This window comes from Salmo salar, chromosome ssa02 (genome assembly GCF_905237065.1).
Source record: "Salmo salar chromosome ssa02, Ssal_v3.1, whole genome shotgun sequence".
Taxonomy (NCBI): Eukaryota; Metazoa; Chordata; class Actinopteri; order Salmoniformes; family Salmonidae; genus Salmo; species Salmo salar.
In genome coordinates, this window is record NC_059443.1 from 10,063,066 (window position 1) to 10,085,878 (window position 22,813).

The 22,813-nt window shown below is 42.2% G+C and overlaps 1 protein-coding gene and 1 long non-coding RNA gene across 4 annotated transcripts in view; one reads left to right on the forward strand and one right to left on the reverse strand.

The window, feature by feature from the left end:
- LOC123727833 (uncharacterized) lies at positions 1-19,884 on the reverse strand. Its single transcript, XR_006759761.1, has 4 exons — positions 19,634-19,884; positions 19,185-19,342; positions 219-275; positions 1-77 (listed from the first exon to the last, which is right to left on the reverse strand). It is a non-coding gene; the product is annotated as an uncharacterized lncRNA (long non-coding RNA).
- Positions 7,857-22,813, forward strand: part of abcb5 (ATP-binding cassette, sub-family B (MDR/TAP), member 5) — a 22,271-nt gene continuing 7,314 nt past the window's right edge. For 2 of the 3 annotated variants that reach the window (XM_045697293.1, XM_045697289.1), the window contains exons 1-12: positions 7,871-7,910; positions 8,108-8,258; positions 18,744-18,837; positions 19,199-19,390; positions 19,568-19,739; positions 20,036-20,160; positions 20,286-20,463; positions 20,621-20,734; positions 20,893-21,003; positions 21,207-21,332; positions 22,003-22,206; positions 22,482-22,652. In XM_045697293.1, coding sequence (XP_045553249.1) covers positions 8,141-8,258; positions 18,744-18,837; positions 19,199-19,390; positions 19,568-19,739; positions 20,036-20,160; positions 20,286-20,463; positions 20,621-20,734; positions 20,893-21,003; positions 21,207-21,332; positions 22,003-22,206; positions 22,482-22,652 — 1,605 coding nt within the window. In that variant the 5' untranslated portion in view covers positions 7,871-7,910; positions 8,108-8,140. Of the gene's footprint in view, positions 7,911-8,107; positions 8,259-18,743; positions 18,838-19,198; positions 19,391-19,567; positions 19,740-20,035; positions 20,161-20,285; positions 20,464-20,620; positions 20,735-20,892; positions 21,004-21,206; positions 21,333-22,002; positions 22,207-22,481; positions 22,653-22,813 lie in introns of all 3 variants that reach the window. The other variant, XM_045697292.1, reaches the window with a different exon arrangement.

A 22,813-nucleotide genomic window follows, 5' to 3' on the forward strand; every position in this document is an offset into this window, starting at 1 on the left:
CCGAGGTTCAGCTTGAGGTGGTGATCCGTCATCCACACTGATATGTCTGCCAGACATGCAGAGATGCGATTCACCACCTGGTTATCAGAAGGGGGAAAGGAGAAGATTAATTGTGTGTCGTCTGCGTAGCAATGATAGGAGATGATAGGAGCAATGATAGGAGAGACCATGTGAGGATATGACAGAGCTAAGTGACTTGGTGTATAGCGAGAATAAACCTTGAATGAGTAGGTGTCCAAACTTGACTGGTCCTGCACGTGGCTGTAACGTGTACGCTAAGAATCGGGAAGCAAGTACAGGTAGTGAATTTAATACATAACAGAATAAAACATGAAACACGATTAGTGTAGACATGAAACAGAATCAGAATCAATAACGCCTGGGGAAAGAACCAAAGGGAGTGACGGATATAGGGAAGGTAATCAGGAAGGTGATGGAGTCTAGGTGAGTCTCATGAGGTACAGGTGCGCGTAACGATGGTGGCAGGTGTGCGTAATAATGAGTAAACTGGCGACGTCGAGCGCTGGAGAGGGGGAGCGGGAGTAGACGTGACAGTGGCAAGGGGTTAAGCTCTCTCACCTGGTTAAAAGTTAAAAGTGTGTACAGATGTAGAATCTTAATTTTACCTATATTGTCACAGCAAAATAAGGATTTGAACGTTTAGGCCATAAATTCTGAGCAACAAAGGAGTGATCAAATTAAGATCCTACTGTCACGTCCTGGCCAGTATAAGGGTTAATTGTTATTGTAGTTTGGTCAGGACGTGGCAGAGGGTATTTGTTTTATGTGGTTCAGGGTGGTGTGTTAGTTAGGAGGGCGTTTGATTTATTATTTCCGGGTTTTGAGTTATGGTCTATGTTTATGTATTTCTATGTGTAGTCTAGTGAGTGTGTTTCTATGTTGAGTTAATTGGGGTGGACTTCCAATTGAAGGCAGCTGTTTGGTGTTGCCTTTGATTGGAAGTCCTATATTAGTTGGGTGTGTTTGTCTTGTATTTGTGGGAGATTGTTTTTGCATTGTTTTCGGACGACGATTTCGCTATATCGTCCTCCGACGAAGAAAGCCGTGACACCTACACCTGTAGATTATATCAGTGGGACTATTTACTTCCAGGGATCCTAGTGGATGCGGGTTCCTGGTGCTTGAAATGCCATAGCAGGTTCATTTAATGTGAAGGAAGTTAATTTACTGTGTGCTATGTCAGGCCTACACATGTGTAGACTAGTATTGACTCTTACAATACAGTATGTCCATATTTTAAGCTCTACTGATTCACAAACAATTGATATGAAAACATCATTCATTGTGATATAAAAAGGTCTTTACTTCTTATGCTTTTCCAAATGTTGCATTTGAATGCAATATGAATGCAATATGAACACAGCATCTACGGTCCATAGGCTTCAATTAAGCCTTAACAGTTACATTTTGTCTAGAGTGGGACCAACAGCTGTTTAGAGAACATAGTTAGCCTGAACCCTTTTTCTAGATTAAACAGTAGGGTAGTAGTTTATGTAATTCAATCTGGAATGCATGGTTATACAAGCCAGTATGTTCAGAGTTCATACATGTTGAACAATACAGTTCTCCAAATACTCAGACAAACTTGTTTTCCTAGATAGCATCTCAAACATTGTAGATAGCATCTTCTGCATTCTCGCCATGACCTGTGCATTATTCAAACACACGCACACAGTTGTGCACACACACGTACACATCAGGTATATCTCAGTGCCAGATCATACTGTATTTCCTCAACAACATGGTGTTAGGAGAGTTCATATATCTTGAGTAGCACGATCACTAACATGTCATCAAAGTAATTACGTTTTCCTGAGATTCGCCATTAAGTAGAGGAAAAAATCTGGAAGGAAAATCAGATCAATGTCAGGTTGATTAATCTGACTGGATCACTGGGTCGAGATTCTTAATATTAATATAATTAAACATTTAAATGCTCATTCAAATTAAAGTCTTGGTCCAGATATTATTCTGGACATAAAATAACAAGAAACAAGATTCTTAGGTTGGCATCTAATTTAACCATACGTTTAATTCTGAAAACGAAAAACATCGTTGTCTGATGGGAGACTATCTGCTAGTAAGAGTGGTCTTATTCCACTTATAAGGATTATATTTATTCCACTTTTACTGATATGTGACGGGATGAATGTAAAAGTACGACAGCCATTGGCTTTGAGGGGCCAGTGTTTTGGGCAACCATAGTCCTGAAGAAGACCCATAGTGGGGCCAAACATGGTATTGATTATCCTAATATTCAAACATGGTATTGATCCTCATAATATTCAGACATTGGTTTGATTATCCTAATATTAAGACATGTTATTGATCATCCTAATATTCAAACACGGTATTGATAATCTGAATATTCAAACATGTTATTGATTACCCTAATATTCACTTGGCAGGATACTGCAGTGTCCAAGCCCCTGGCAAATATCATTTGAATGAATGAATGTCATTAGAATGTCATTAGAACAATGGTACAAATGTGTATGCTGAATATTCATTAATGAAATAAATAACATTTATAATAATAAGCTTACAATGACATTGTGTCTCTCTTTTCCTTTGAGATTTCAGGATCCGAGTTGAGGACAATTTCAGATTAGCACTTGGATGCATTTCAAAGGTTATGAAAGTTGCTTGTCACACCCACAGAAGCAGAAATATGATGCCAACCATATGACTTTGAGGTGTGACAGCGCACCTGTCAGAGGAACTTCAATTCAAAAGTTAATACACTTATCACGTAAATCTGCGCTTGAGTAACTGACTGACTGCATAGAATGATTCACTGACCTCATGGTCTGAATAGTTGGTCAATGCTATGGTCAATGCTATGCCACATATTGTAAGATATGAAAATGTGAGGCAATAGAAAATAGAAATATTTTCACCATTAAAAATTAAAATCATTTTTGAAAACCACTAAAAGGAAAACATTATTCAGACAATAACAGAGTTATCTTTAATTTATTGATGTAACGCTTGTCGTTAGAATGAGAAGGGGACCAAAGCGCAGCGTGGTAAGTGGTCATGATTTTTTAATTTTCAAGAAAAACTAAAAAAAAATAACCAAAAGGGAAAAACGAAAACACAGTTCCGTCAGGCACATACGCTAAACAGAAAATAACCTCCCACAAAACTCAGGTGGAAAATAGGCTGCCTAAGTATGATTCCCAATCAAAGACAACGATAGACAGCTGCCTCTGATTGGGAACCACACTGGCTCAAAAACAAAGAAATAGAAAACATAGATATTCCCACCAGAGTCACACCCTGACCTAACCAAACATAGAGAATAAATAAGATCTCTAAGGTCAGGGCATGACAATTGAGCAAATGTTTATAAGATGTATTAGACATGAGTCTAATCGAAGGCAGAATAAATCATTATCAAATTACCTCGTTTTGTAAATACTGTCTATGAAATATGCCATCAGTGACTTGAAGTGTCATTATTGTGTCATTATTCCAGAAAATTGGAACGGAAATGGCGCCACACCAAACTGGAAGTCTTCTGACTAGCTTGGAAAGACAGTACCGTGCAGTATCGAAGAGCCCTCACTGCTGCTCGATCATCCTATTTTTCCAACTTAATTGAGGAAAATAAGAACAATCTGAAATTTCTTTTTGATACTGTCGCAAAGTTAACTAAAAAGCAGCATTCCCCAAGAGAGGATGGCTCTCACTTCAGCAGTGATGAATTCATGAACTTCTTTGAGGAAAAGATCGTGATCATTAGAAAGCAAATTACAGACTCCTCTTTAAATCTGCGTATTCCTCCAAAGCTCTGTTGTCCTGAGTCTGCACAACCCTGCCAGGACCTAGGATCAAGGGAGACACTAAAGTGTTTTAGTACTATATCTCTTGACACAATGATGAAAATAATCATGGCCTCTAAACCTTCAAGCTGCATACTGGACCCTATTCCAACTAAACTGCTGAAAGAGCTGCTTTCTGTGCTTGGCCCTCCTATGTTGAACATAATAAACGGCTCTCTATCCACCGGATGTGTACCAAACTCACTAAAAGTGGCAGTAGTAAAGCCTCTCTTGAAAAAGCAAAATCTTGACCCAGAAATTATAAAAAACTATTGGCCTATATCGAATCTTCCATTCCTCTCAAACATTTTTGAAAAAGCTGTTGCGCAGCAACTCACTGCCTTCCTGAAGACAAACAATGTACACGAAACGCTTCAGTCTGGTTTTAGACCCCATCATAGCACTGAGACTGCACTTGTGAAGGTGGTAAATTACCTTTTAATGACGTCAGACCGAGGTTCTGCGTCTGTCCTCGTGCTCCTAGATCTTAGTGCTGCTTTTGATACCATCGATCACCACATTCTTTTGGAGAGATTGGAAACCCAAATTGGTCTACATGGACAAGTTCTGGCCTGGTGTAGGTCTTATCTGTCGGAAAGATATCAGTTTGTCTCTGTGAATGGTTTGTCCTTTGACAAATCAACTGTAAATTTCGGTGTTCCTCAAGGTTCCGTTTTAGGACCACTATTGTTTTCACTATATATTTTACCTCTTGGGGATGTTATTCGAAAACATAATGTTAAATTTCACTGCTATGCAGATGACACACAGCTGTACATTTCAATGAAACATGGTGAAGCCCCAAAATTGCCCTCGCTAGAAGCCTGTGTCTCAGACATAAGGAAGTGGATGGCTGCAAATGTTCTACTCTTAAACTCGGACAAAACAGAGATGCTTGTTCTAGGTCCCAAGAAACAAAGAGATCTTCTGTTGAATCTGACAATTAATCTGGATGGTTGTACAGTCGTCTCAAATAAAACTGTGAAGGACCTCGGCGTTACTCTGGACCCTGATCTCTCTTTTGAAGAACATATCAAAACTGTTTCAAGGACAGCTTTTTTCCATCTCCGTAACATTGCAAAAATCTGAAACTTTCTGTCCAAAAATTACGCTGAAAAATTAATCCATGCCTTTGTTACTTCTAGGTTGGACTACTGCAGCTCTACTTTCCGGCTACCCGGATAAAGCACTAAATAAACTTCAGTTAGTGCTAAATATAGCTGCTAGAATCCTGACTAGAACCAAAAAATTGGATCATATTACTCCAGTGCTAGCCTCCCTACACTGGCTTCCTGTTAAGGCAAGGGCTGATTTCAAGGTTTTACTGCTAACCTACAAAGCATTACATGGGCTTGCTCCTACCTATCTTTCCGATTTGGTCCTGCCGTACATACCTACACGTACGCTACGGTCACAAGACGCAGGCCTCCTAATTGTTCCTAGAATTTCTAAGCAAACAGCTGGAGGCAGGGCTTTCTCCTATAGAGCTCCATTTTTATGGAATAGTCTGCCTACCCTTGTGAGAGACGTAGACTCAGTGTCAACCTTTAAGTCTTTACTGAAGACACATCTCTTCAGTAGGTCCTATGATTAAGTGTAGTCTGGCCCAGGGGTGTGAAGGTGAACGGAAAGGCTGGAGCAACGAAACGCCCTTGGTGTCTCTGCCTGGCCGGTTTCCCCTCTTTCCACTGGGATTCTCTGCCTCTACCCCTATTACGGGGGCTGAGTCACTGGCTCACTGGTGTTCTTCCATGCCTTCCCTGGGAGGGGTGCGTCACTTGAGTGGGTTGAGTCACTGACGTGGTCTTCCTGTCTGGGTTGGTGTCCCCCCTTGGGCTGTGCCGTGGCGGAGATCTTTGTGGGCTATACTCGGCCTTGTCCTGGGATGGTATGTTGGTGGTTGGAGATATCCCTCCAGTGGTGTGGAGGCTGTGCTTTGGCAAAGTGGGTGGGGTTATATCCTACCTGTTTGGCCCTGTCCGGGGGTTTCATCGGATGGGGCCACAGTGTCTCCTGACCCCTCCTGTCTCAGCCTCCAGTATTTATGCTGCAGTAGTTTATGTGTCGGGGGGCTAGGGTCAGTCTGTCACATCTGGAGTATTTCTCTTGTCTTTTCCGTTGTCCTGTGTGAATTTAAATATGCTCTCTCTAATTCTCTCTTTCTCTTTCTTTCTTTCTCTCTCTCGGAGGACCTGAGCCCTAGGACCATGCCTCAGGACTACCTGGCTTGATGACTCCTTGCTGTCCCCAGTTCACCTGGCCGTGCTGCTGCTCCAGTTCCAACTGTTCTGCCTGCAGCTATGGAACCCTGACCTGTTCACCGGACGTGCTACCTGTCCCAGACCTGTTGTCCCAGACCTGCTGGAACCCTGACCTATTCACCGGACGTGCTACCTGTCCCAGACCTGCTGTTTTCAACTCTCTAGAGACAGCAGGAGCGGTAGAGATACTCTCAAAGATCGGCTATGAAAAAGCCAACTGACACTTACTCTTGTGTTACTGACTTGTTGTTGACAAAACCCCTCTTATTGTGATTCATTCATTTTAAGTGTTGAACTTAGTTCCACAAGATATAAAAACCAATATGCACTTTTTGATATGTAGCTTAACACGGTATTAGAACTGTAAAGACATTATTACTATAATATTACATTTGCCAATATTTGCAATTTAATACTCTCATAATGAATATTGAAAAAATTAAATAATTTGAGCTGCAGTAAGAAAAGCAAGTGTTGATGAGCATTACCCTTGTACAGCCTCCCCGGCTCCCCGGCCTCCCCCGCTCCCCGGCCTCCCCCGCCTCCCCGGCCTCCCCGGCTCCGGAAAGAACCCTCCATTAAAATACATTACTGTAATTATTTGCTAAATGACATCACAGTTTATAGACGTAACAAAATCAAGTTTGTCTAGTTAAAAGCAGCTTAAAACATGTGCTGCAACATGTGTACATACATGAAGGCAAACCTCAACTCGCCCTAGCATAGTATTCAACAGATTGTTAAGTACAGAAATCATTATTCACTTTTCAAAATGTACATTACCTCATTCATTTAGGGTCTGCAAATATTCTCATATTTACTATTTTGAAATTACAGTTCAAAATCGCTTTCTCTGAATTCCAGGAACGCAGCGTCTGAATTCATTCACCATGGGGAGAGAGGATGGGGACATGCCAGACTCTCTACCAACCATCCCTGAGGGTAATGTCTGTCTCACATCATTTACTGTCTTATTTATTAGCATAGAATTCCTAGTTAAGAGTAGATTAGAAGGAGTTGTGGTTGATTGATACAATCTGTAAGTGAAATAAAATAATTCTGTACTGTCTACACCAAAGTGAGAGGTGTCGTTCAACCTGGTCTCAGAGCATTTCGTATTATTCTCTATGCAAATCGTAAAATCAATTTAGTATGATATGCTAAGTTTTGTATGGTATGTATTACTTTGTGGATGTCCATCACCCATTTTGTATGACATGTCACGAATAACAATTTGTGTTATATGTTACGAATTAGAAAAATATCAATATGTTCCGAATTTGCTAAAAGTATGATATGTTATGAATTCTAGCGAGGTGGCTAGGTGGCTAACTTTAGCTAGCTTGCTAACGTCAGCTAGGCTAGGGGTAAGGTTTAGGGGTTAGGGTTAAGGTTAGGGTTAAGTTTAGAGTTAGGTTAAAGGGTTAAGGTTAGAGTTATGGTTATGGGAAGGGTAACTAAAAGGGTTAGGGGAAGGGTTAGCTAAATTGAGCTAGCTAATTGATCATTGGTAAATGTTTAATTGATTCAGAGGTAATTGCACAAGGCTACCCCAACCTGGCCTTCCATGAGGATAAGAAGCCTCAGGAGCGGATGACAGAGGGGCAACCAACCGTTGACATGGAGCCCAAGCCAAAAAAGGGCCTTGGGTAAGCAACATTGCCATAATGGTATTTCTACTTTATTCCTATTACAGTGTGCTATTACTGTTAAATATATGTTGGTTTTCTCATGAATCTATGTTTCATTTTCAAGAAGGAAGAAAAAAGAACCAGCAAAAGCAGTGGGATTTTTCCAATTGGTATGTCCTGATTTTGGTTTCAGAAATAGTAGGAAATACACAAGAATCTTTTGGCAATCTGTACATACACTGTAGTACATGTAGTATATGTCAAAATGGGATCATTTGTTACAAGTGATCATGACAAGATTCATATTCTCCAGTCATTCCAACGTCTGCTGCATTTGACTGTGGTTTTATGTGTGTTGTGGTTTCAGTTCCGCTACGCTACTGGTTGTGAGGTGCTCCTAATGATAATCGGCCTGCTATGTGCTGCTCTCCACGGGATAGCCCTGCCCCTTATGTGTGTTGTGTTTGGACAGATGACCGACAGCTTTGTGCAAAGTGGACAACAGCTCAACCTGACAGGTACATATTCTGTTTGACAAGGTACAGATGTAGAATCTTAATTTGATCACTCTGTTGCAGGACAAGGGCTCTATTTTAACAAACCTAATGCAATGGTAAATCTAAGCGCTGGCGGTAGAGCTTTAGGTTTGGAGTTTATCAGAAATATTTTTCTATTTTCACAACCAAAAATTATCGGTGCAGTGCAGACGGTGGCGAGAAAGGGCTTCGTTTTGACGATTAAACCAGTTGTGGGTGTGTCAGGCTTGGCCCCTCACTGGCCAATCAGAAAGTGCTCCATGGCTAAATACATGGTTTATTCAAGTTGTGTATTTATGGTCTTTTATGTATCGCCTTGGAATCAACTCCAAATCCAAAGTTAGTCTATTATAGTTTGTTAAACAGCATACAGAAATTAAATAACACGATGTAGACCTATCCTATCTTTGCTAAATATGTCAACTTGAACCTGTTTGCAGTCTTCATTGTTCTAAGTAATTCCATGGTTTCAATGTGGACATATAAACATAGCATTCACACTGATATAGGGGCTAGGCCTACCGTAAATTGCATTATGGCTGAGCATGGACATGCCAAAAGTTGTCAATAAGCTAGACACAATTCATTATTGATAAGGCCTAAAAAGAAAGATGATCACATTTGAAACAAAACGAAACAACAACTTGTATTAAATAGGCTATGTCTAAATACACTTACAGGCACCATAATTATATTAGAACAACGCAGACTGTGGAGGGTTTTCTTTTCACAGTAGCTGGACAGAGATCCAATATAAAGAGAAAGTGAGGGGCCCCCCGAGTTACATGATGGGCATGGACACATGTAGTCTACATCATGGAGGGGGTTTAATGCACGTTCAAAGCATGGCTAAAATAATGTACGCCTGCCTACAATACATAGATAAAAAGGGAACGTCAGCTCACTGTTTTGTTCCTCTTAAACTTGATCTTTTAATAAAGTTTTGGTGATTAAGATTTGTTTCCAACCCTTTATACGATCTTGACTAACCTACTTGATTGCATTGGGCAGGACAAAAATAAAACAGCCTTCATTGACAGAAGCGGAGGCAATGCTTGGTTTTTAATCAAATAAAACGAAATGGAGGGAAAATATAGTGTTTTATGTTTTGAAATACTATGAAGGCCTATACAGGCACCAAAAGCACATTACTCTTGTTCCATATTCATAGGGCAGTGTGAGTCACGGCTGGATATCCGCTGAATAAATCGGTAAAACCGGCTTCTGTTTGGTCTTATATATCCCTGCCAGCACTCCCTGAAATTAGCACTTCGATCATGTTTTTAAGGACGCACCTCAAATATTTCCTCCCCTCCCATCTGAGCGCAAACAAGCTGGAACAAGACAGGGAAATTACCAGTCCTTGTGCAATAGTTTAACAATAGCAGAGCACTGGTTTTAAGAGGTCGAAATTGCAAATGAACGTGAGTTTGACACTAGCCCTGCCTTGCCAGCCAAAAATAGAGCCCTATCGGTGGAATGCTTACTCACGGGTCCTTCCCAACAATGCAGAGAATGTTTACTGTTTATACTTCACCCTGTCCCCACTGCCAGTGTATCCCACTTCGTGAATGTTTAGTGTATATACTTCACCCTGTCCCCACTGCTAGTGTATCCCACCTTGTGAATGTTTACTGTATATACTTCACCCCTCCCCACTGAGAATGTTGACTGACTCCAGCACTTCCTGGTTCTGTCAGCAGTCATTGTCCTGTTGGATTGTAAATCTTCGCCCCAGCCTCTTTCACGTGCCTTTTTTTTGCAAACTCCAACTGTCATGTGCCTTTTTCTCAGGAGTGGCTTCCATCTGGCCACTCTCCCATAAAGCCAAGATTGGTGTAGTGCTGTAGAGACTGTTGTCCTTCTGGCAGCTTCTCCCATCTCAGCCAAGGAAAGGGAAAGTGGATCTCTAGTCAGTTGTCTTCCGCATTTAACCCAACCCTTCTGAATCAGAGAGGTGCGGGTGGCTGCCTTAATCGACGTCATTGGCTCTCGGGGAGCAGTTGTGGGGGTTAACTGTCTTGCTCACCTTGCCGGTTCAGGGATTCGAACAAGCAACCTTTCGGTTACTGTCCCAACGCTCTAACTGCTAGGAACTCTGTAGTTTTGTTAGAGTGGTCATTGGGTTCTTGGTCAGCTCCCTGACCAAGGTCCTTTTTGCCCGGTTGCTCAGTTTGGTCAGACGTTGGTCGGATGGCCAGCTCTACTCTGGGTAGTTCCATATTTTTTCAATTTCCCAATGATGGAGACCGCTGCGCTTTTGGAAACGTTCAAAACTCTACAAATTGTTTTATACCCTTCCCCAAATACTGTATATGCCTCATCACAAATCTATCTCGGAGATCAACAGACAGTTCCTTGGACTTCATGATATAGTTTCTGCTCTGACGTGCACTGTCAACTGAGGGACCGTAAACTGAGTATAGAAAACATTAAGGACACCTGCTATTTCCATGACCGCTGAACCCTTATTGATGTCACTTGTTAAATCCACTTCAATCAGTTTCGATGACGGGGAGGAGACAGGTTTAAAGAAGTGTTTTTAAGTCTTTAGACAATTGAGACATGGATTCAGAGAGGGTCAATGCAAGACAAAATATATAAGTGCCTTTGAACAGGGTATGGTAGTAGGTGCCAGGCGCACCGGTTTGTGTCTAGAACTGCAATGCTGCTGGTATCCCATGTGTATCAAGATTGGTCCACCACCCAAATGACATGCAGCCAACTTGACACAACTGTGGGAAGCATTGGAGTCAACATGGGCCAGCATCCCTGTAGAACACTTTCGACACCTTGTAGAGTCCATGCCCCGATGAATTGAGGCTGTTTTGAGAGCAAAAGAGCCCTTCAGGTCTTACTCAGACTGGCTACGGAGAGTGTGATCACACAGTCATCTGGAACAGGCGGTGCTCTCATGCATGGTTCAGTGTTGCTTTCCTCAAAGCGAGCATAGAAGGATAGCGTTATGGTCAGATTTGCCAAATGGAGGGCAAGGGAGAGCTTTGTATGCATCTCTCTTTGTGGAGTAAAGGTGATTTAGAGTTTTTTCGCCTCTAGTTGCACAGGTGACATGCTGGTAGGATTTCAGTTTTCCTGCATTAAAATCACCATCCACTAGGAGCGCTGCCTCTGGGTGAGCATTTTCTTGTTTGCTTATGGTCCTATACAGCTTGTTGAGTGCGGGCTTAGTGCCAGCATCGTTTTGGTATTTGACATTTATTAGGCTCTTCATTAGCCACTGCAGAAGCATCAGCTACTCTTCCTGGGGTCCACATGAAACATACCAACATCATACATAGTACAGCACATTTTTAGTCAAGGACTGAAATACATACATTTGAAACATCACACATAGCCTACGTATCAGTACATACAAACAATATCTAGATCTAATACATAGTGCAATTAAAATTACAATACAAAATATATAAAATGGCTGTGTCTCTTCACAGTCCCCTTTGTGCAGCAAGGTGTTCTTTTACCTGTTTTTTCAACTGATTTTATTGCTAGCTTGAGTTACCTGGAGTGGCAGAGAGTTCCATGTAGTCACAGCTCTATTTAATACGTTTCCCAGCCTCTGTTCTGGACCTGGGGACTGTGAAGAAACCTCTGGTTCATGTCTTGTGTTGTACCGATGAGTGTCCAAACTGTGTTCCAACTGCTTGAACAGACAGTTTGGTATCTTCAACACATCAATACCTTGCACAAAGACCAATAGTGGTTCAGTCAAACTCTCCTCAACCTTTGAGCCAGGAGAGACTGATATGCATGTTACTGACACTTACCCTCCAAGTACTGTACATCTAAGTGCGATATGTGCTGCTTTGTTCTGGACCAACTGCAATTTACCTATGTCCTTCTTTGCTACACATGACCACAGTAGTCCAGAAGCGACAAAACTAGGGCCTGTAGGACCTGTCTGGTCAACTGAGATATCAAGAAAGCAGAGCAATGCCCTATCATGGACAGATCTTTTCCCATTTTAGCAACCATTGAGTCTATATGTTTTGACCATGACAGCTTACTATCTAGGGTTACACCCAGCAGTTTAGTCTCATCAACTTGCTCAATAGCCACATTATTCAATAACAGATCTAAACGAGGTTTAACGATGAGTGATTGATTTGTTAAATAAATTATGCTTTTAGCTTTTGAGATATTTAGCACCAGACTATTGCTAGTTACACATTCTAAAACTGACTGTAGCTCTATATTAAATGTCTCAGTTATTTATGTTTGTCAAGGCTGTGGGTAATTGGTGAAAGGAGTCAGGCGCAGGAGAGCTGAGATGCGTGGACAAGGTATTTAATTCAAGAAAACACCAGTATAAACACAATACTATGGTGCTGGAAAATTAGCTGGTAACACGAATTAAACGGGCGTAATAAAATAATCCGGTAACAACATACCATGGCCGTCAGATACAGCCTTACAATAAAACACACACGCGCACAAACATGGGGGAAACCAGAGGGTTAATGAACATGTAATGGTGGAATTGAAACCAGGTGTGTAAAAAACAGACAAAACAAATGGAAAATGAAAAGTGGATCGGTGATGGCTAGAAGGCTGGTGACGTCGACCGCCGAACGCCGCTCGAACAAGGAGAGGGACCGACTCCGGCAGAAGTCGTGACAATGTTACTGTTGCAGAAGACGTGTATACTGTTGATTTTGTCAGCGTACATAGACAAACTGGTTTTATTCAAGTTCAGTGGAAGGTCATTTGTAAAAACAGAAAACAATAGTGGCCCTAGCCGGCTGCCCTGCGGTACACCACACTCAACGGAATTTGCATGAGAGAGGCTTCCATTAACGAAAACCCTCTGTGTTCTATTAGATATGTAACTCTCAATCCATAATAAGGCAGAGGATGACTTTGCGTTTTGGTGTACTGAAAAATACTCTGATGTCCGTCTTTTTCTTTTTTCTGCCATTTTTCTACCTGGCTGGCTGGCTGGCTGGCTACACACACAGTGTGTAGGTTATTTACAGTAGGAGATGGGCTTCTATCATCTTATCTTCTATCATTCTATATGGGCTTTGATCTAAAAGGTAGCTAGCAAATGTGAAACGGATTGCAGTGACACGAGTTCACAGCTGTATGAGTTCACCATTTACACAACATATGCTGCAACCTTTTGTAATTTTAACCGTGTGTTTCATATTGGCTGGCTTCCAACAAAAGCTGAATTTGCAAAGCTAGCGAGCACCAATTGCGTTTCAGTGGTGTTTGCTATAATCTTTGCTACCCGGGTTAAATAAAGGTGAAATAAAATAAATAAATAAAAGTTCCCTTGCGACAACTTAGCTTTTGCACTGAGACCATTAAATATACTGCTCAAAAAAATAAAGGGAACACTTAAACAACACAATGTAACTCCAAGTCAATCACACTTCTGTGAAATCAAACTGTCCACTTAGGAAGCAACACTGATTGACAATAAATTTCACATGCTGTTGTGCACATGGAATAGACGACAGGTGGAAATTATAGGCAATAAGCAAGACACCCCCAATAAAGGAGTGGTTCTGCAGGTGGAGACCACAGACAACTTCTCAGTTCCTATGCTTCCTGGCTGATGTTTTGGTCACTTTTTAATGCTGGCGGTGCTTCCACTCTAGTGGTAGCATGAGACAGAGTCTACAACACACACAAGTGGCTCAGGTAGTGCAGCTCATCCAGGATGGCACATCAATGCGAGCTGTGGCAAGAAGGTTTGCTGTGTCTATCAGCGTAGTGTCCAGAGCATGGAGGCGCTACCAGGAGACAGGCCAGTACATCAGGAGACGTGGAGGAGGCCGTAGGAGGGCAACAACCCAGCAGCAGGACCGCTACCTCCGCCTTTGTGCAAGGAGGAGCAGAAGGAGTACTGCCAGAGCCCTGCAAAATGACCTCCAGCAGGCCACAAATGTGCACGTGTCTGCTCAAACGGTCAGAAACAGACTCCATGAGGGTGGTATGAGGGCCCGACGTCCACAGGTGGGGCTTGTGCTTACAGCCCAACACCGTGCAGGACGTTTGGCATTTGCCAGAGAACACCAAGATTGGCAAATTCGCCACTGGCACCCTGTGCTCTTCACAGATGAAAGCAGGTTCACACTGAGCACGTGACAGACGTGACAGAGTCTGGAGACACCGTGGAGAACGTTCTGCTGCCTGCAACATCCTCCAGCATGACCGGTTTGGCGGTGGGTCAGTCATGGTGTGGGGTGGCATTTCTTTGGGGGGCCGCACAGCCCTCCATGTGCTCGCCAGAGGTAGCCTGACTGCCATTAGGTACCGAGATGAGATCCTCAGACCCCTTGTGAGACCATATGCTGGTGCGGTTGGCCCTGGGTTCCTCCTAATGCAAGACAATGCTAGACCTCATGTGGCTGGAGTGTGTCAGCAGTTCCTGCAAGAGGAAAGCATTGATGCTATGGACTGGCCCGCCCGTTCCCCAGACCTGAATCCAATTGAGCACATCTGGGACATCATGTCTCGCTCCATCCACCAACGCCACGTTGCACCACAGACTGTCCAGGAGTTGGCGGATGCTTTAGTCCAGGTCTGGGAGGAGATCCCTCAGGAGACCATCCTCCACCTCATCAGGAGCATGCCCAGGCGTTGTAGGGAGGTCATACAGGCACGTGGAGGCCACACGCACCACTGAGCCTCATTTTCACTTGTTTTAAGGACATTACATCAAAGTTGGATCAGCCTGTAGTGTGGTTTTCCACTTTAATTTTGAGTGTGACTCCAAATCCAGACCTCCATGGGTTGATAAATTGGATTTCCATTGATTATTTTTGTGTGATTTTGTTGTCAGCACTTTCAACTATGTAAAGAAAAAAGTATTTAATAAGATTATTTCTTTCATTCAGATCTAGGATGTGTTGTTTAAGTGTTCCCTTTATTTTTTTGAGCAGTGTATATTTAAGACAATGGTAGAAGAGAGTGTAGTTCTGTTCAGTTTGGACTTCAGTTTATCGCTAACCTTATCACAGGGACTTTGAAGCACGAACTTACATCTGCGTGCTGATCTTGGAATAAATTGACGATAGCAAAGATTCCATCTTTGACGACGCCACATAAATGGAATAGGTACTAGCTAGCTTAATAGTTCATATTTGCGCGCTAGCTCTGCAAATTCAGCTTGTGTGTGTGAACCCTGCCAACATAAAACAAAACATTGCTATGCGCGATTGACTGGATGAAGCTCACGTCAGTTACGTGCATTGAGTGCCTTTCAGACAGTAGATAGGAACCCTCTGTTACCTTGCCAACTAAGGAACTGGCAGTGGATCAAACCATTGTGAGGCAAAGGGTGGGGGGTCGCAATCTTTTGAAACTTAAAAACGCGCTATTAAGTTTATATAATCAGCACAATTGCTTTCATTGCGTATTATTAATATTATTTAAATTACATAGTTATGTTTACAGTGATATATTGGGGGGGACAAATCCTATTTTTCCCAGGATGGGGGGGCCGTGTCCCCCCCGTCCCCCCTAGGATTTCCGCCCCTGATATTTGCAGTGTTGACCCTTCTTTTTCAAGACCTCTGCAATCCGCCCTGGCATGCAGTCAATTAACTTCTGGGCCACATCCTGACTGATGGCAGCCCATTCTTGCATAATCAATGCTTGGAGTTTGTCCGAATTTGTGGGTTTTTGTTTGTCCACCCGCCTCTTGAGGATTGGCCACAAGTTCTCAATGGGATTAAGGTCTGGGGAGTTTCCTGGCCATGGACCCAAAATATCGATGTTTTGTTCCCCGAGCCACTTAGTTATCACTTTTGCCTTATGGCAAGGTGCTCCATCATGCTGGAAAAGGCATTGTTCGTCACCAAACTGTTCCTGGATGGTTGGGAGAAGTTGCTCTCGGAGGATGTGTTGGTACCATTCTTTATTCATGGCTGTGTTCTTAGGCAAATTTGTGAGTGAGCCCACTCCCTTGGCTGAGAAGCAACCCCACACATGAATGGTCTCAGGATGCTTTACTGTTGGCATGACACAGGACTGATGGTAGCACTCACCTTGTCTTCTCCAGACAAGCTTTTTTCCTGATGCCCCAAACAATCGGAAAGGAGATTCATCAGAGAAAATGACTTTACCCCAGTCCTCAGCAATCCAATCTCTGTACCTTTTGCAGAATATTAGTCTGTCCCTGATGTTTTTCCTGGAGAGAAGTGGCTTCTTTGCTGCCCTTCTTGACACCAGGCCATCCTCCAAAAGTATTTTCCTCACTGTGCGTGCAGATGCACTCACACCTGCCTGCTGCCATTCCTGAGCAAGCTCTGTACTGGTGGTGCCCCGATCCCGCAACTGAATCAACTTTAGGAGACGGTCCTAGCGCTTGCTGGACTTTCTTGGGCACCCTGAAGCCTTCTTCACAACAATTGAACCGCTCTCCTTGAAGTTCTTGATGATCCGATAAATGGTTGATTTAGGTGCAATCTTACTGGCAGCAATATCCTTGCTTGTGAAGCCCTTTTTGTGCAAAGCAATGATGACGGCACGTGTTTCCTTGCAGGTAACCATGGTTGACAGAGGAAGAACAATGATTCCAAGCACCACCCTCCTTTTGAAACTTCCAGTCTGTTATTCGAACTCAATCAGCATGACAGAGTGATCTCCAGCCTTGTCCTCGTCAACACTCACACCTGTGTCAACAAATCACTGACATGATGTCAGCCGGTCCTTTTGTGGCAGGGCTGAAATGCAGTGGAAATGTTTTTTGGGGATTCAGTTCATTTGCATGGCAAAGAGGGACTTTGCAATTAATTGCAATTCATCTGATCACTCTTCATAACATTCTGGAGTATATGCAAATTGCCATCATACAAACTGAGGCAGCAGACTTTGTGAAAATTAATATTTGTGTCATTCTCAAAACTTTTGGCCACGACTGTAGTTTTGTCAGGGTGCCCGCACGTCGGCCTCTCTTGCACTTTCTCCTCCGAGTGCGGAGGATTAGGGTCTGGTCCGGGGTGAGCAGTATGTCCTGCACCGCCAACTGGTTGAAGTAGAAATCTTCATCCAATACGAGATTAGTTATCGCTGTTCTGATGTCCAGAAGCTCTTTTCGGTCATAGCAAACAATGGGGGAAACATTATGTACAACAATTTTTTGATCAGCACAATGGAGCCTGTTTCTGGTCTCAGTTTCAGGAATGGCTGAAAAATTATTACATTTACCTAAAATTAACTCTGCAAATAGCCCTGTTGGGAGATTAGGAAAGTGAATCATTCAACAATATTATAATAATTTTAGTGAAAATATTCATCTTTAACTTACAATCTTTGGATACTGTGCAATTAGAAAGGTTCAAATTTCATGTAAGACATCACAGCACAGTGGAAAGATATATGGCACGTGGAAATCAAAAGAGGATGGTCTTACAGAGATACATTTAGGTGGGCTGGACTGAGAGTAGCAGAGGGGTGGGATTAAAAAGCTCATGATCAGTAATAGTTATTACTGAAAACACTATATAGATGTCTGAGTACACATCCAGTATCTATCCAAAATGTAATGTGTATAATCCAGAAAGAGATATATTTGTTGTGTAATTACTGTGTATAAAAGTACCATGTATGACTGCAGCTGGTTCAGAAGATAATCATTTATGCGGGGTTAACAGCAGCAAAAAAAGTTATCCTTAGTGCTTCGATTACCCCTGCAATCATCATATTTCCAAGATATTTTTCATATGGAGCGATCAGTGGCTGTGATAAACAAAGCTCAGGCAAATACAGTTGATGCATGGGATGTATTATGTGAAACTCTATCAGATGTCAACAACTCTTGACCAAGCAACGGACCTACACTGTGAGTGAGTGGTGGGACGACATTTTATTTTCTGAGAATAATATAGAACATATTGTATTGTAAACTCTACTTCCTTCCTGTAAAATGTCATATTGTGTACTCAAATAATTGACTCCTGACGGTATGTAAATAGTTTTTTGCTCATAAAAAAAGTGCCATGTATGTAAAACGTGTGTAAAATGTATATGTAGCCTAACAAAAAAGAGCATCAAACACAGGGGGATATGCAAAAAAAACACACTAAAAAACACACTAAACAGCAGAATTGGTCAGGAACTAGTAAAACGGCCCCTATCCAATCCAGCACCATTCTTAATGTATCAACCACTACAAAAATGCCCATTAATTATAATCCACATAATAATTCACCTGTCCTGTTGCTGCAGGATTGTTTTCCTGCTGTAGCAACTGGCTCAAATTAAGATCTTACATCTGTGTATTGGCTATAAAGTGCAGGGATCCTTTGTGGCCATGTATTACAGTGAGATACACATACAGTCCTATGTGATTATTTCTATTATGGGTTGCATTGTTTTGGCATATCTTCACCATATATAATGGTGATTTGTGGATTATGTTTTATACTACACAATTCATATGTAAGTCACGCCAGATTGTGAACATTGACTACTGGTATTGTCATTTCTCCATAGCCAATTTCACTGTGGAGGAGATTAGCGCTTTATTGAACTCAACTGATGGATGTATTCAAATTCCTGGAGTTGATATAGAGGCTCTAATGACTCGGCAAGTGATAATGAGTACAGTAGATAACAGACACACATTATCAATATATTATATCATAAATATATCCTCATGTAAATACAATGTCGCTTTTATTTATGATTATAAACTGGGTGGTTCGAGCCCTGAATGCTGATTGGCCCAACAGCCGTGGTATATTAGACCGTATACCACGAGTATGACAAAACATGTATTTTTACTTATCTAATTACATTGGTAACCAGTTTATAATAGCAATAAGGCACCTCTGGGGTTTGTGGTATATGGCCAATATACCACGGCTAAGGGCTGTATCCAGGCACCCCCCCCCCTGTTGCTTATTGCTTAAAGATATACTGTGTGATACATACATTTGAATTTCCAGACATGCCTATTACTTCATCGGGATCGGTTGTGCTGTGTTCCTGCTGGGGACCTTTCAGGTGATGTTGTTCTTGCTGACAGCCACCAAACAGACCAAACGGATTCGGGAGAAATACTTCCATGCCATCCTTCACCAACAGATGTCCTGGTTTGATACACACCAGATAGGAGTTCTCAACGTCAGGTTGACAGAGTAAGTTTGATACATTGGATGAATGATTGGGATTTATTTTTTTATCAAAGACAATGTCATATTTTAGCATATATGATCATATTGAGAAACTACAGATATAAAAAATGCTATTAAGATTGTTTAAATAATGTCAATTATTATAATATAAATAATTTATAATACTTTTACTTTCTACAGTGACATCAACACAATCAACGAAGGCCTTGGAGACAAGATCTGTGTGTTTGTGCAGTTCTTCTGCACCTTCTTGTCAGGGTTCATCATTGGTTTCATCTTCGGCTGGAAGCTGACCCTCGTCATCCTGGCCGTCAGTCCTCTCCTGGCAGGATCAGCTGCCGTCTGGTCCAAAGTAAGACTACCAATGACCTGCAAAGACAACGGCTTCATGCCAAATGGTACTCTGTTCCCTATATAGTGCACTACTTGAAAGTAGTAGACTATATAGGGAATAATGTGCCATATTGTTTTCATATATGTCACTAAACAGTGGTTGCATCACTACTCTTGTGCCCAATCCCAAATCCACCCCTAGTTTATACTTATCCAATCCTCTCAGTTTTCCACAATCGCATTTCTTTTATAAAGACATTTTTACATCAGCAGTGTAAGATACCGTATTCATGAACATTTTGTATTTGATTTCAGATACTTGCCACCCTGACCAGTAAGGAGCTGTCTGCCTATGCCAAAGCAGGGGCGGTAGCTGAAGAGATACTGGTGGCTATCAGGACAGTTGTGGCTTTCAATGGGCAGAAGAAAGCTGTGGAAAGGTTAGTCAGTTATTAACTAACTAATGTGTTGCATAAAACAGTGTATCTCTTTCCATAATTATTAATACGATCTACCAAAATCAAGACACATTCCCCTATTTAGGCATGTCTTCTATATATTTTAGGTATGAAAACAACTTGGAGGATGCTAAAAACTTTGGAATAAAGAAGGCCATCACCACTAACGTGTCCATGGGCTTCACCCAGTTTGTCATATTTGGGACGTACGCCTTGGCTTTCTGGTACGGGACCAAGCTCTCTGTAGACGAGCCTGAAAACTATACCATTGGAAAAACCATTACAGTAAGCTTTTATGGAAGATTTTAAGTAAGAATTTACTATTTTCCAATAGATACATTTTATTGTGAAAAGGCCTCTGCAATGTCTTCACACGTGTTACTCTGTCTGGCATTAATATAATTCCTTTCTTCATTACATTCTTTGTTGCTGCTATTTGTAGGTCTTCTTCTCAGTGATGATTGGGTCGTTCTCTTTGGGCCAGGGTGCTCCTAACTTGGAAGCCATCGCCAAAGCACGGGGTGCTGCCTATGAAGTCTACAATACCATTGACCAGGTACTGGAAGAATTCAGTTTAACCACTGAATCACCATAGCATTGAAACAGTATGAACTCACTCTAACTCACTCAGAACAACATGATCTCAAGAACTCAAGTCGAATTTAGACATTTGTCCTTTCTGCCGCGGTTGGTGAGTTGATTTGTTTGTCATAGCCGCGGCCCATAGACAGCAGTTCAAAGGAAGGTCACAAACCAGACTGTGTGAAAGGAGACATTGAATTCAAGAACATCCACTTCAGCTACCCCTCCAGGAAAGATGTCAAAGTAAGTAGTGGATTTGAATCGAACCAGATCTAGACACTAACCTGTCCCCAAATGATTTGAAAAATGCACAATAAGGAAGAAGCTAAGTTGAATTTTCAGTTTCCAGTTGGATTAGAAAAAACAAAATGACAAGCCATACAATTATAAATGACGGTAAAAATACATGTTAAATACGTTGTGGGATGTGTTCCCTGTCGCTGTAGATTCTTCAAGGAGTGAATCTGACAGTGCCTCGTGGGAAGACCATAGCTCTGGTTGGAGCCAGTGGATGTGGGAAGAGCACCACCATTCAGCTGCTGCAGCGCTTTTATGATCCAGACTCAGGAGAGGTATGAACAAATCTGATCAAGGTTTATTCAAAGTCATAAAGAAGAGACACATGTCCCACTGTAAAGACTCCAGAGGAGGTTGGTGGGTGGAGCTATAAGAGGACGGAATAAATTCCAGCCATTACAATGAGCCCGTCCTCCAATAGCACCACCCACCAGCCTCCAGTGAAGGACTCACATGCTTTATGATCCAACCTCAGGAGAGGTACGCAGGACACGAGCGCATTAAAGTTCAAACAACTGACTCATAGTGCATACAGAGACCCACATGTACACACACACGTGTAATGTACACACACACACACACACACACACACGTAATGTACACGCAAACATTCACTCACGTTCACTCATTCCCAAATTCTGGCTTATCAGGTTTAGTGTTGACTTAATTTCAGTAAAAAGTCAAATAGTATTATAGTGCCCTCTTGTGGAATGTTGATATATCATTTGTCAGGAACGCTGTTGGTCTGGGTTGCATAGCCGAGGGAAGTAGGGGTGCTGAGGCTGCTGCAGCACCCCCTTATAAATCAAAATAATAAATAAAATAACAACAATAATAATAAACAACATTCCCACCTTTATTACTCCTGTATGAGCATAGAAAATACTCATCAGCAAAGCAGAGAAATTTGGATGCCTAATGAGTATGACCCTGGTTTGTTGTCAGATTACCCTGGATGGTCGGGACATCTGGACCCTGAATGTGAAGTGGCTGAGGGAGAATATGGGTATTGTCAGTCAGGAACCTGTGCTATTCGGAACAACCATCGCAGAAAACATCCGCTACGGCAGAGAGGATGCCACAGATGAGGACATCGAACGGGCCGTGAGAGAGGCCAATGCATACGACTTCATCTCCAAACTCCCCGATGTACGTGGGATAGGATACTGAGTACATACAATGGCTTCAGTGTTTCACATGTACTATATATTAAATTATTTATGGTGTACAAATGATGTGAAGTGAGTAGGACAGCAGATATTCTGTTGTTTCTATGGCGACTGTGTTGAAATGAAATGTTTTTTTGTTTTGTTTTGAAATTGCATACAGTGTAAGGAAATGGCCAAATAGTGATGATCTTATCCAAATGGACAAATTTAAACATGATTATTTCATCTCCATCCCATTCCATGTGGCGTTAACAGAAGCTGAACACCATGGTGGGGGAGCGGGGAGCCCAGCTCAGTGGAGGACAGAAGCAGAGGATAGCTATCGCCCGGGCCCTGGTCAAAAACCCGAAGATCCTCCTGCTGGACGAGGCCACCTCCGCCCTGGACACCCAGAGTGAGTCGGTCGTCCAGGCCGCTCTGGATAAGGTCAGTACCCTCCCTGAGGACCAGACCCATGGTTAAGGTTGTTCTCAAACTTGGTTTTGCGCAACCTAATAGCCTAATTCGATTGTTTGACTGCAGCCTTGCAAGTTCACGTTGACAAACGTCAAGAATCAGAGTGAATCCATGAGATCCTGTTGGAATCC